Source organism: Gopherus flavomarginatus, chromosome 15, assembly GCF_025201925.1.
Source record: "Gopherus flavomarginatus isolate rGopFla2 chromosome 15, rGopFla2.mat.asm, whole genome shotgun sequence".
In the NCBI taxonomy this organism is placed as follows: domain Eukaryota; kingdom Metazoa; phylum Chordata; order Testudines; family Testudinidae; genus Gopherus; species Gopherus flavomarginatus.
Genome location: NC_066631.1, coordinates 27,770,497 through 27,785,079, shown reverse-complemented (window position 1 = coordinate 27,785,079; position 14,583 = coordinate 27,770,497). Strand labels below are relative to the sequence as shown.

Below are 14,583 nucleotides of genomic sequence, written 5' to 3'. Positions count from 1 at the left end.
TCCTCTGAGCCACGTGCCGCGAGTGGAGCAGCAGTAGCTGAGAGGAGTGTTCCCGAGTCATTCTGCCTATGCCAGGCCAGGTTAATCCTGGGGGCCTGGTGCTCCACAGCTCTCCTGATTGCTGCTCCACAAACGAGCAGCACGCACCGTCCTCCACCTCCAAACAGCAGCTGGGCAGGGCAGAGCGTCAGCTGACCATGCTCCTCAGGACTGGACTGCGGGGTTCCACCAGACATGAGAGCTGGGCCTGAGTGCTCAGCAGAATGCTAGGGCTTCCCTCCCTCCCCATCTAGCAGAATGCTAAAGCACATGCTTAGTGTTAAGCACGTGAGTAGCCCCACTCAAGTCAATGGGAGCAGGATGCGTGTTTTAAAGTTACGCTGGTATTTCACCATTATGGTAGATCAGAGCAGATGTGGTGAGTGCTCTCGAAGGGGAGGGTCTCCTGGCACTATCACCCCCACACTAATGCCTTATATTAGCCTCTCCGCACATCCCCCACTCTTTTCATTGCAGCTGCCACTGAGGGGTGCCATTTATGGACAATCTGAAATGCGCCTCTGCAAACACCGACTCACTAGATAATAGGCCAGGAAATACCTAAGAGTCACAGCGTCAATAACATCCATCGTCGGCCCATGGGAATCTGATTATATTTTCGTTTATGTCCCCTATTTGCCTCTTGGTCACATTTTTCGCAAGGCCGTAGAGAGAATCCACTAAACTGGATCGGGAGGCCATCCAATTCATCTCTAATGGGCTGCAGCATGCACACAATTAATTAATGGATTTATTAATTAGGTAAGAAGTCACTCTTCAGGCTGGAATTGGGGTCACCAGTTTCTAAAGTGAGAGCTGCTGAGCTAAAGATAAACTCTAATTTTCTGCAGCTCTGCCAGCCTTGTCTGCCAGAGTCTCAATTATTCAACCACAAAAGACATTACACTTTGGTAACTTTCAGGGCCTGACTGTCTCCAGCAATGCAAAGAAATTCAGAATTAAGAGGAAGAAATTGGGACCATCAGCTCATCCAATTCCTACCACCACCACCACCACCACTGTTTTTTCTTAATTGAAAATAAGGATCCCTAGACCTGCTGCCACAATGGCAAAACTCCCATGGACTTCAATGGCAGGAGGATCAAGCCAATAATTACAGGTACCAGAATTGTTATTCTTAACCATTTGCATTTAGGGCCATAGGTATGCATGGTTCTGCACACAGCGATAATGAGCAGACCTTGCCCTGAGGAACTTACAAATCCTGGACCAGACCCTTCACTCAGATCTCCCCAGATGGGCCCCGACACACCCAGAGACATAGCTGCTGAATCAGAGCCTAAATAAGAAACAACAAGGCAATGCCGGGGGAAAGGATGCTGGGCATGAGCTGAGTGAGGTAAGTTATAAAGAAGAAGGTATCAGGTTGTGTCTCCCATTTGTTAAAACTCAGTTTCAATCAGACTTCCTCAGCCTGGCGGGACAGGGCCAGCCCTTTCTGACAGGGTGACTTTTTCTTTTCTCTTCTTTAAGTAAACCATCAGCTTCAAATCGCATGTTCTGTCTGCTCAGATGCAAGAGGAGATGCAGGAGCCACCAGCAAGCATGCCGCACGTTACCTACAGAATTAGCTCTGGCTCCTGCAAACACTGATGCGGGTGAGCAGCTTTACCCAGAAGAGTAACCCATGGATCTCAACTTGGCTGCTCCTGGATGGGAAGTTCCTTGCAGGTGTAAGTGTTTGCACAATCAAGGCCCAGAAGACGAACTATAGTACGGTCAAGGAAGAACAAAGTGCCTCCCTGTTACCCCATACTGCCCTGACCTGAGTGTTGTATCTAGCTCCTGTCTCATCTTACCCTTAGCCTGTGAGCTCTCTGGAGCAGGGTGTGTGTGTGTGTGTGTGTGTGTGTGTGTGTGTGTGTGTGTGTGTGTGTGTGTGTGTGTGTGTGTGTGTGTGTGTGTGTGTGTGTGTGTGTGTGTGTGTGTGTGTGTGTGTGTGTGAGAGAGAGAGAGAGAGAGAGACTGGGGTACGACAGCCATCACCCTGCCATGCATTTCACTAAACAATACACTGTACTTTAATAGGAGTTTAATGACTTCAAGTCAGCAAGAGAAGGCTACTAAAACTCATAACAACTCTTCATAGCGCTCCATAATCTACCCTCTTCTACATGACAGCAGCCAAGGAAGTCACACAGCGGGGGAAATGAACTTTTCCAATGTTATAAAAGATTCATTTTTTTGGAAACTAAAATATTTTCACCCATTTTATTTCCCCTTCCCCTTTTAAACACACACACACATACACACACACACAGATTCTTTAAACTGTTATTTACAAACCTGGCACTCACTGCTGGCCTCTCAGTGCTGCACAGCAATGAAAATCATACGGGACAGATGCACATTGCCCTCAATATGCAATCAGAGTAGAAGAGCCCACTATGAAACCACCCGATGCCCTGGACTCCCCTGGCTACAGCAGCAATAATGTGTAAACACTCAACTAGAAAGATGGCCTGACACCATGTCCTGGAGGTCACCAAACCCAGGCTCCAAGAAAGGGAGAGTGTTCCCCAGTTATATCCAATACCAGACCAAGCAGGGCCTGCTTGACATACCCATTACCACTGCACCTTGGTATCACAACAGGGTCCCAGATCAGAATACAGCATTATAGAGAGTATGTGAGTGTGTGTGTCCTGGCTACAGCTAGACACAAGGAGGCAAAGTAAGGATGGATGCCCAGCCCCAGCCTTAGCTGAACATCCCAGCTTCTGTGGTTTGAAGCCAGCTTGAACATTCAAGTAATGGTTTATTTAGAGAAAACAGTGGTTCAAATTCATCCCTGGTGTTATTCCATCAAAGCCATGGAACCACACCCAGGATGAATCTAGCCCGTTAACGTTAACTGCTCCCTTAATTGGTGCTGTTGCAGTTAATTGTGTAAATGGCAGCCAGATCGGCCCAGCTCCAGAGGTGCAAGTAAGGAAAGTTGGGTCATAATGCACAGAGATTCACACTGCACAGAGCCAGGCCTCATGGAGGCTATGCTGAAACCCTGATGGAAACAGCTGATGGAAGCAGTTACTGGGCACATGCAGAAACAGAAATGCACTTGGCAAATGACTCTCCTGTGGGGGAAGAGGGGGAGAAATGTAGCAACTTTACAAGCTAACAAGATTGTTTTCAATTTTCCATTAGGAGACCCTGCCTCCCCTTCACCCACCAAAAAGATGAATGAATGATGCTGGCTTAACAATCCTGAAGACTCACGATCCCTTTCTGTCGGACTTCAATGGGTCAGGATAGAACCCTTCATTCCCCAGGACACTGGCAGCATGCATAGCAGTAGTGCCAGCTTCCCTTATACTGTCTATCCTGACCCAGAAGAATCAGAATCACCTCCAGGGATATGATGATAATTCAGACTCCGGAACCCATTGAATCCTTGGCCTCACTGAGGTGGCCAATCAGTAGGCTTGGAAGGATTATTTTTATCAGTGAAAGTCAATAAATGTTGATTTCACCATACACACACAAACTGGTGAAAAAAATATTTCCACAGATGTTAATCAAAATGCACAGACAGGCAAAGTAAGAAAAATCCTGCTTGAGAACTTGCCGGAGTTTGATCTAAGACTCAGATTTTGACATGTGATGCTGACAGCTTGTGTTTTAATGGTTATAAAGCTTTAACTTTTGAATCTCAACATCCACTGTCACTAAATAATTATGGCCTGACTCCCTTACAATTTCCCATAACTGTGAACATTTAAATCGATAATAGAAAAAAATGCTTACAAAGAAATTTCAATATTACCTGTTGAAATTGTTAAAAAAACATTAAAATCTAATTCTGCCAAGCCTCCCGATAAGGGTGCTGGCTGTGGTCACATTAGAAACTAACCACTTGCAATCCCCTTGTTTACAAAAACATGAAGCTTTTTTTGGGTTACGGAAGCTTCAACACATCTCAAACAATATACATTAGATTCACAACCCCATCTCAAAAGGAGTCAAAGAGTTCCAAGGCTGCACTCATGAACACTGTGGGCCAGATCCTCAGCTGGTGTTAAATCAGCATAGCTCTAACGTCAGTGGAACTCTATGAATTTACACCCGCTGAGGATCCAACCTCGCGTGTCACCTATAACCAGCCCTTCGTTAGTCCAGAGCTCAGAAACTCTGGAAACTAAGTGAAATGAATAATGGAAACAGGGAGACAAAAGTAGTGGTGTTAACAGTCCTCTGACAATACTCTGCTTCTGTTTCCTAATGCATTTGTCCACCACAAAGCTGAGTGCCTCAGAGACTGTTTTGAGTGGATAGGAAGTTTAACCTGAACTGTACTTTCAATATAAAAGAACCGGTTGGCAGATCTCAGTCTGGTTCCTAGTGAATGAGTGACCACATTTACCAAAACCACCATTCCACAGGCAGCATTGCAAGTGCAAATCACAGACTGACTGAAGACCAAACACCTTTCTGGCCCCAACAGCTGGTCCATTGATAACAGGGTTAAGACACATGGGCAGGGCAGCATGCCTTATGTTGTATCTCTTCCACAGAGAACTCAAGAACCTGAATTTCCAGGGCTGTTGAACTGGTGCCTTCTACCTTGTCCAAGGTCATGAAAAAACCTGGACACATTTTTTTTTCCCTTCCAAGTGACAGTTTGATCAAGATCCTAAATACAAGACGACAACAGTGCTACAAACCCACACATCAAAGGAGACGTTTTTATGCTGCTCCAATGGAATTTTATTTTGAATCTTTTAAAGGAAGCAAGTCCTGCACAGCTCTATTCTGTGCATCATACCTCAGAGGTAGTAATATAATAATGGCCTGACTATATAAACAACCAGCACTGTTTGGGCCAACAGCTTCCCCAAACAAATCCTTAAGGAATCAGATATGGTCCCAAAAACACCTGCAAACACAAACAGCTAGTGTTAAGCTCCATCATTCAGACAGCATCTACAGATGTCAATGGAGTAAGGGATAAATCCATCCCTGATTTAACTCCATTGAAGTCAATATAGACATAGCTGGGATGAATTTGGCCCTGTCTGTCTATTGCATTTAATATGCATGTACCTGTGAGTCTGATACACAGCAGGAATTGATTCATAATATGGCTTAGGGCTCTTGGCAAAGCAATTAGTTATGCTGCACTTTCTAAGAAGCTGATCATGAAATAGTAAGTTGGATGATCCAATAACTTCTCGGTCTTACTGTAAATTTGGAAAGTCCTAATGATATGCAGAGCCCAGAGCATTTGGCGAGATTAAATCCTCCCAAGAAGAGCTCCGGAGGTGGCTCCTGCAAGGCCCTGGGCGTACCCACCGAGGTAATAACTAGGTTATTCCACCTATGACTGCTCCACAGCACTGCAAGGAAGTTTATTAGGCCAAGTTTCAGAAGTTAAGCTTCAGCCCACGGGACTGATAGCTTATTTACCACTGTCATCTATATAAAGAAGAATTTTGACACATTGTTAAATGATAGCACATTTAGATAAGTCAAGCTGTCATATCATTTAATGGATGTCTAAACTCCCTCTGTAGCTGATATGTAAAATTTATGCACTTCAGAATATCATAAGGTTATAATATTTTAATCACATCCACATTTTTTCTAAACTTTGAACAGTGAAAACATTCCATCAAGCACAACGCATTCAGAAGATTCTTGGCACTCGGTGAATGGCAAAACAGCCTGAACTAACTAGATGCCGCACATTATCTTACCACTTAAGTTTCTGCGGAACGCTCCACGATGCCAACAGCCTCAAGCCCTGGTTCGCACAGACATGCAAAAATGCCTGCCCTACTGAAACTAAATGCACAATATCTGGTTTGATTAACTGACTCACACTGTGTAACCAGGGCAGTAGTAGGTATATATCCCCCAGTTTGGAGCCATCTTTAATATACAAAATCAGTAGCTCACAATGCTTCCCACGTCTGCCTTTTTAAATGTAGAATGGGCTGCGTATAGGATGCAGACAGCATATAATCCATACACTGGTATACCGAACATAATAAAACAGAGCAAATTAAAACCAGACAAATCATAAAGGTATGAATCCTGTTATGACTATTATACACAAGAAAGCTGTAAAAAAATACAGCATTAGTAATGTACACTATAAAACAATCTCATAACCAAATGAAATATGCCTGGCATTATCTTTGATAGAATTTTATCTTTTCTCATTTCCGAGCCTACTTGCTGTCAAAAGGCTCAGTGCCATTTTGATCAACGTGCTATAGAGTATCCCATTTTCTGCATGTTTTACATACGTCCACTGTTTGTCAAGGTTGTCCAAACTTTGCTATTGCATGGGCGTTCCAGGCAAACAGGCCTGTGTATACAAATTTTTAAAAATGCATTTAAGGGAAATAATAAATGGATTGTTTCAATTTTATTTAATACAGGGTATTAGCCCAAGCTGGCACAAGGTCACCTTTCCCACCACCATCTGAGGGGAGGTCCCAGAAGTGCTGCTTGGACAGAAGACAGCAAGAACTCTCTCTACAGTCCAGCACCCAGACCCAGCTACCCATTCATTCAGAACATCTGAGAATTAAAGCTATACACCTCTTTCCAAGGAAGCACGATCAAACTGAAGAGTCAAACTAGATCTTCCAAAATCCGCCCCCTCTCAAGCTCAAAAAAGTTTATTTTTTTCTTTCACACCAAAAAACTAGTTGTAAATATTTCTTTAAAATACAGGTTTGTGCAAAAGTTATCAGCAAAATGTATTAAGGAATCCTTTGTATCTCATGTGCTTAGCATGCTAATCCCCTTCAAACCAAAATGCCATAAATGAACAGTCATGGAAAGCTGACTGGTTGTAGTACCTGTATTACTTTGAGGGTTGGGTATCACAGATGTACTAAGTAATCTGCTTAAAAGCCAAAATGTATTAAATGTTGGAACTGTTGATACATTATTGAAGTGCCATAAATCGTATTTAAATTTGTTTACTCCCCTACAAAACATGCCGCATTTTAAAGTCTGTAATATCCTACAGGGATAAACCTATTTAATATCCATGTAAATGAGCATCTCTCCTTTTGTAGGAGTTCCAGTTTAGACTTCATCTCATTATGTGCCACATACAGAAAGCTATATAATGACAAAATGTAAACATTATTTTTTTCAGGTCAACTGTCCTCTTGTAAATGTTAAAGGGCTTATCGTTAATTTCACAGACCAGTGGCACTACAGCTGTATACAGTATTCTGTGACCTAAACAGAACCACAAAGGATCTCTTTCCTAATGCAAGATAGGTGTATCCATCAAAAGTCTAAAACACTGACAATCAGATCTATATGCCCCTTGAGTAAGGTTAGAAGATTGAATATTAGTTGGCTAATGAAAATTTTGTTAACTGACATTCAGGGATGAATGAACCCAAATACCACTGCTGTAAATCTGCACACTAAATTCTCAAGACCTGAATAACAATAGGACCACAGAAGGGCTTCAGCCAGCCCTGAGCAGATTTGATTCTGCTTCTGCTTTCTCCCATATCTGTTTGCCATGCTCTTGTCATTCCTTATGTTACAGAACATCAATCATAAATAAAGAGTCTATGCCCTTAGAGTGTCCAGGTCTGATTCACAAACATTAGCAGGGAATACAATTACAATTGCCTTAACACCAAATACAATACAACCAACCTAGACCAGGGGGAGGGGAAGCAGCTTTTGATTTGTAAGACATTTCCTTTTTTTTTGTTGCTGCAGCGTTTTGAAAGGAGAAAATACAGGTGACAGTTTGGTTTGTTTCTTTGCTACATGCTCATGGCCAGAAAACCTCTGAAAAAATGCAAGTCACTTGCAGCTTATGATTTAAAAGCACCTTGCCTTGCTTTTGAATTTATTTGATGTGAACGGCCGTTGTTGGGGCTCAGGGATGGTAACACTTGCCTGAATGTAAGAAACTTACCAAGATTTGCATATAGGGGAAAAGCAGCCCTTTTATCTTCAGCCTGATTATCTTTTATCTTAAGCTAATGTCATGGCAAACAAGTCAAGATACTATAATAGGTCTGTTATCTGCATCATTTCCCCTCAACTTCTGCCGGCTGTGATTGCTACTTCAAAGATTTAAACCTTTATCGAGTATTCAGTGCAGCAGCAAAGACAAAACAGCTGCTTCCTAAGCAATGTATGAAGTTAATACCTAAAATGTACCCCCCAAAACAGTACAGATAATACATACGACACCCTGCACAGACCTGATCAAGGGCCACCCCCGGGCAGCCAAGCCGAGCTCCCCCTTCCCCCCAGCGCCGAGGGAGAGGAGAAAATGGAAATCACCCCCCTGAAAAGTTGAACATCCGCATTTGCTGAATTCACCTGCCTGGCAATGAGCTCGGATCCGAGGCAATTCAAGTCCTAAGGCGGCAGGGGAAAACTTCCAGCCCGGCACGGGGAGGCGAAGCCGGCTCCGGCGGGGCTGGGGGGAGAAAGTCTGGGCAGGCAGGTGCCCCCTTTGCACACCCCCCGGCCCGGCAGCCGGGCCCGGCCCGGTCTCCTCCCCTCGGCCCGGCCCGGGCCATGCGCCGGGCAGCCCGGAGAAGTTGCGAGGCGGGCGGCAAGTGGCCGGGCCGGCGCAGCGCGCCCCGAACAAAGGGCAGCGGCGGGGGCTCAATTCCCGATACCGATCGATGCGGGCAGCCCCCGCGGCGGCGCCCCGAAACGCCCGGGCCCCCCGGGGCAGGAGGGAGGGCCGGGGGGGCTCCCCCGGGCGCGTCCCGCGGCTCCCCCGCGCCGCCCCGCCCGGCGCTCCGGCCACTCACCTGCAGCCGGCGCAGCTCCGATTGCTTCCAATATTGAAACATCGATCCCACCTCGGCGGCCATCTTGGGGGATATCGGAGAGCGGCGGGGAGAGTTTGGGGGGTGGCTGCTCCCGCCGCGGCTGGACCCAATATCCGGGCTGGACTCTCCCCCCTCCCCGGCCGCACTGCTGCCTCCGCGGCCGGCGCTGCCCTGCAGACACCCCGCTCCCTCCGCCGCCGCCTCTGCCCGCGAACAAGCGACGGGAGCGCGGCGGGGACGGGGACTGGGACGGGGGGAGCCGGCGTGCGAGGGGCCGGCGGGCGAGGCGGCTTCCCACGGAGCGAGCGCTGCCCGCCTTCGCCCCCCGCCCCCTTCCCCCCAAGTCCGGGCGCCAGGCGCAGCGGGGCTGCACTTGACTTTGGCTTCGCCCCCGCCCCCCAAACTTATCGATACTGACGTCACGTGCGGATCGATGCAGGAGGAAGGAAGCGCTTTGGGGAAGGCGCGGGGGCGGTTGTGTAATTTATTCGGGGGGGCACCCCCCGATCCCCCCTCCCCGCATAACAAAGTTAGCAGTGGTCGGAGTTTGCTTTTTGTTGGGATCAGCCGGGGCATCAGGGACCCCGGTGCGGTCCTTGCTCCCGCAGCGCGTGTCTCTGGACGAGCCCCGTGCCTAGGAGAGACACGCTGCCTTCCCCCGGGCTGCTGCTTGCTGGCTGCAGGGAGCGTGCAGGGCACTCGGCTGGAGGTACTGCTGCCTCTCACCCCTGTACTGCCCTGCTGGGGGCGGGAGGCGGCTAACGCACCCAAGCGGCAGCATCTCTCCGTGCAGCGGGGGTGCTTGCACAGAGCGGATCAGGCTGGAGCTCCAGGCTAGAGGTGGCGCCTGGTCTCGAACTGGTTTGCCTTTTGCATGGGAAGACGGGCAGTCTCGATGCCAAGGCTCGTGGTGCACTGTGCCTGTTGCCAATAATCCATATGTATCCCTCAGGCGAAGGTTGGCATATCAGGCAGGCGCAGCACAGGGGAGAGAGCATTAGAGCTGCATCAGTTTTGTTGTGTTCTGGGAAGATCCATCATTAAAAGAAAAAAGTAGATTATTTGATGGGGAATTATATTTTAGGATCAGCCAACGGCAGTTACATCATTCGTGCATGGGGACACCGGCAATGCTTACTAAAAGGATAAAGTTCATAAGAGTTATAAAGCTAACAAATTACTGATGTTTTCTATGCCCTCCTCCCTAAGCTTTATGCCAGGTGGAAGGAGGTCTAAGTTATCACCTGCTTTTAAGCTATTTACAAAGTTTGTTAATGTCATGCAAATAAATGGTTGATCATCCCTTTGATGCTGGATTGTCTGAAGGTTTAATTCTGAATCATTCAGTCTGTATATTGATTTAATAGACAATACAAATTTTCCCCTACTAACTTTACATGCCTTTTCCATGGGCAGGGCTAAAATGTCATTTATCAAGACACAGCCAGCCCCTCTTTTCAGTCGGGTTCCCTAGAATTTGCAGACAGTAATGATTTTAAACTTAGTAAGAAAATTCAAATTGCACTGGTTTTTCTAATAAAGACTATGATGAGTTGGTGCTTTTAAAAAAATTCTTAGCTCCAGCCAAGTTCACAGTTACATTTCCATCTCCCCTGGACAAAATTAATTTATGTAGGTTTCATAGATGTGTGGCATTACAATGTGTCTACTTACAAGCCTTCCTATAAGCACTTGAAATAACTGTGGCTTTTTTATAGCCCTATAAGAGACAGTTGTAAAATCTGATATGTGTATATGATCTTGCAGGGTAATTTAATTTATTTTTAAACAAATCAATGTAAAAAGGTGACTTGCTTTCGGTTAGCTGCGAAAGAGTAGACTGCTTCCAGACAAAGCTTTTTCAGACAGCCAGTAAACTTTTTCAGATTTTCAAACTGACATGTCCTGCACCTTTGACCCTAATGGGAATTGCCACAGCAAACATGCTTACAGCACAGCAGCAAGAAAAATCCAATAATTCAGATTCTTTTAAGGCTGATATTTTTAAAACACTTTAATGCAGCTATTCTCTGAAGAATTCACAGAACTTTAATGCCAGAAAGTGGCAGTGCAGCTAAAGCTGATACATTAAAAAAAAAAAATCAGTGTGATAGTCTGTTTTTGCTGAAACATATTAGCTTTGTTCATTGCCTTTTTTTGTTGGTGCTGCTCCAGATATTTTAGTACAAACACAATTGTAGAGCAGCTTGTTGTACTGAACGATATTGCATGTGAAGAGTCTTTGAACATTACATTTCTGTTTCACTATGTGTAAATAATAAATTAAAGTTCTAGGAAAACACCCATCTTTATACTGAAAAGATATTATTGATGTTGGTTGTGTCAGGAAGATTGTTTGCATGTGTAAAGAAAAGTGCTAAATTGTTATTTTATCAGAATATTTTTTCCCTTGACATTAACAAAAGTGAACAAGTTTTTAGTATCCAAGGGCACTAGTTTGCGCATGAGAAATAGGATCTGTATCTATTTTTAAGAGAACTAACAGTGTCCACACCCACAGGTAACAATGTATGTGTAAAAGAAAAAAATCATTAAATTTAATTTAAGTTACAAAGAAAATTCGGGGCAAAAATGAAGCGTATACAGGCCAGGGAGGAGTGCTAAGGATAGAGTTAACACACATGTAGGCTTAAGTAAACATGCCTTTAGAAAATTCACAGGCTTGCACAAAGATGTTCTGAGATAATGGCAGGTCTTAACCACAAACAGATAATGATATGCGAATTCCCCTGCATCAAAGGCGAAACAAAAGAAAAATGTCACCCAGGAACACTATGCAGCCCCAGACAGGCCACCAGAAGCCTGGCTACATGATACACAACTCCAAAGCCTCCAACTGAATTCATTGTGAAGTCACAAGACCAGAATGGAAGTGTATTTTCCATACGATAGCACACAGGTATGCCTCAGACAGCTGCTATCTAAAGAGGAGGTGGTGACAATTATGTATCTGATTTGGAGCAAGAAGTAGAAGCTGAAAATAAACATCACAAAGAAAGAATAGCTGCAGCCTTGTTTTGTTCTGGGATCCTTAGCCCACCCCTCCCATTGGACGGTATGCCATCCCAAATTGCACGTATCTCCCACTAGGATCTGCCCTCCTCACCCCAGCGAGCTTGTAAAGTGATTATTTTTTCTAAACAGGGAAGATGCATATAGGAAGCTTCGCATGCGTTGCTACTTCAGCATGTGGCCTCTAAGCAGTAGAACACACTTTGCACCTTGAACTACGCAAAAAAAGTCTCAAAGGGCCAATTTTTGTGGCCCTTAAGCAGAATGCCCGTGAAAGTCAGTGAGAATTTAACTTGCACAATGATGGAAGTTTGGCCCATATGCTTGGTTCCCACCAGGGTGATGCGATCACTAGACCAGGCTACTTAGCGGTACACAATGGCTGTAACAGTTACCTATGTCCTGGTAAATTTCAGTTTAAATTATTCTGCAAAGAGAGCAGTGTTCAGAAATGGAAGCCTCCAGTGGAGGATCTCACTCCAGCCTCTGGAGTTAAGCAGCATTTGGTTTGAAGATATCTCCTTAAGGGTTTCTCACAGGCTTAAAGTTCCTCCTGTGCATGCATGTTGGCAGAATCAGGGCCCCAAGATATTTCCTGGTCATCCCTCACTGCAGTATATAGATGCTAAATACCTGAGAGTAGAGAATTCACCTTCCCACTTTAGAACCGGCCGAGCAGCTCGATCTAGAACAGAACTCCCAGCTTTTGGAGTTTCGTGTTCCATTGGGCTCGGCAAGAAATGTGAGTTCTAGGCTGCTGTAGGATTTACAAGGATAGTTTGATTGCACTTGGTCGCTCCAGCAGCAGTGCAGGAATTACTGTCAGGCCAGAGTTTTTATTTGCATTTCAAGGGGTTCTGCTTGGTGTGAAAAGCAGGATTTTTAATTACATTTCCACTGAAAAGCAGTGGTTTAAATTAAAGGGACAACTTGAAACGGAGTCCATTTTTTAAAATGGAGTTAAATGTAGTTTTAAACCTTCCACTTGCCTTCCCTCCCCCAGACCCCTGGCCAATTATTGTGGTTTTACCATCAAGTGTTTCCTCTTTCCTGTTACACCACTTACACAGGGAGACCAAAAATCACAAGACTCACGATCAAGTCATGCAAGTTGGCAACAGCACATGGGAGATTTGCCATTGACCTAATGGGGGGTAGAAACAAGCCCCAAGCCCTGATCACCCAGTGAGGTGCTTAAGTAAGGTAACTGGGACCTAAATCAGAGCATGTCACACGCAAGTAATAGGTGCATCTTCATCTGAACTAATTCTAGATCCTGTCTGCGCCCTGCTTAGCCCTGAAAACTTGCAGTAAAAGTGATGGAAATTGCACACCCAAGCTTTAGGGTAGCCTGGAAATAAACAGGAGGAGGTGGGGATGAGTGTCTGTACCATCACCCTGACGTAGAGTTTGGGGTTTTATAGGGTTTTTGTCCTTTTAAGTGTAAAAGATTTTGGTTCCATCCTCCCCCTGCAGTCATGTTCATGAGGTCAAGCTAGACACTATGGTGCCTCCATGGCAGTGAATTGGTGCACTAGGAATATCTGACAGATGCAAGCCCATCAGTACAGCTTAGCTCTCTCCACTTCAGGGCCACTTACTCTCCTCTACACCTCCCACTGATCTCAGTCCACCAGTATAACCAAAGACCTTGGGGGCCAGATCCTCCATGGCTGTAAATCAACCCACCTCTGCTGCAGCCCAAGCACCTACTCTGATTTACGCCAGCTGAGGATCTAGCACTACGTGTTTATATGGCACTCGACACCCTGGCTTTCAAATCGCACGCAGCGTCAGCAACAGCTTTGCTTCCCTCCCATCCTAGCGAACGGAGGGTAACTGGAGGCAATAGAAGTTTTGCAGGAGTAAGGCCGATGGATTCAGGCCCTACATACAAGCTAGTGCAATTAGGTTGGTTTGTTTTAACTTTTAGTCTTTTGCAAAAGTCCGTCTCCCCACAGGGACAACTTGGTGACTGGGCAGAAAAAAAAAACTTCTGTCCCTCGCCCCACAGGGCTGGTGCTGGCTCCTTCCCTCTTTGACATCCTAGCTTATGGCCAGAGCAACCAGGCACCACAAACATTAGAAATATGGCAGCTAGAGAAGAACCCAACATAGATTTCAATTACCCCATGGTCTGTTTTCACAATGGAGAGAGGTCAAGAGTTGGGGTCCCCAAGGATCTGTACTGGGACCTGTGCAATTCAACATATTCATAAGTGAGCTGGAAAAAGGGGTGAACAGTCAGACGGCCAAATTTGCTGACAATACAAAATGATTCAAAGATAGTGAAGGCCAAAGCTGATTGCGAGGAGTTCCAAAGGGACCGCACAAAACTGGGTGACAAAATGGCAGATTGTAGAACTGATAAATGAAATTGTTTTTAATTGTTCACTTTATTAATGTAACTTCTGTTCACCATTCACTACACTTGCCTACACTGTAACTTCTGTTCCATATTGTAATTCAAACCCCATTTTAAAACACTCACTCCATTTTGTAAAAGCTTCCTCCAACCTTCATTTTTGCAAACCCTGCTGTAATCTTATTAGTTTAGTTCAGATGTGTGAATGAGGTATGTATGAATGATGGAATCAACCTCCAGCCCCAGCCTGTCCTGATGAGATAAAGTTCAAATACCAACGGCTGAAGACCTAGACAACAGCCCTAAACAAAGTAAGAAGCATCCACCCTAAAAAGAAAAGGA

At 45.3% G+C, this 14,583-nt stretch overlaps 1 protein-coding gene across 4 annotated transcripts in view; it reads right to left on the bottom strand.

Annotated features, from left to right (window-relative positions):
• CUX2 (cut like homeobox 2) overlaps positions 1-8,953 on the bottom strand; it is a 219,978-nt gene extending 211,025 nt beyond the window's left edge. For all 4 annotated transcript variants that reach the window (XR_007769554.1, XM_050924577.1, XM_050924578.1 and 1 more), the window contains exon 1: positions 8,823-8,953. Coding sequence is in view for 3 of the 4 variants with exons in the window: in XM_050924577.1 (XP_050780534.1) it covers positions 8,823-8,885 (63 nt within the window). In the remaining variant the exon portion in view is untranslated. The remainder of the gene's footprint in view (positions 1-8,822) is intronic.
• Between the last annotated feature and the right edge of the window lie 5,630 nt (positions 8,954-14,583).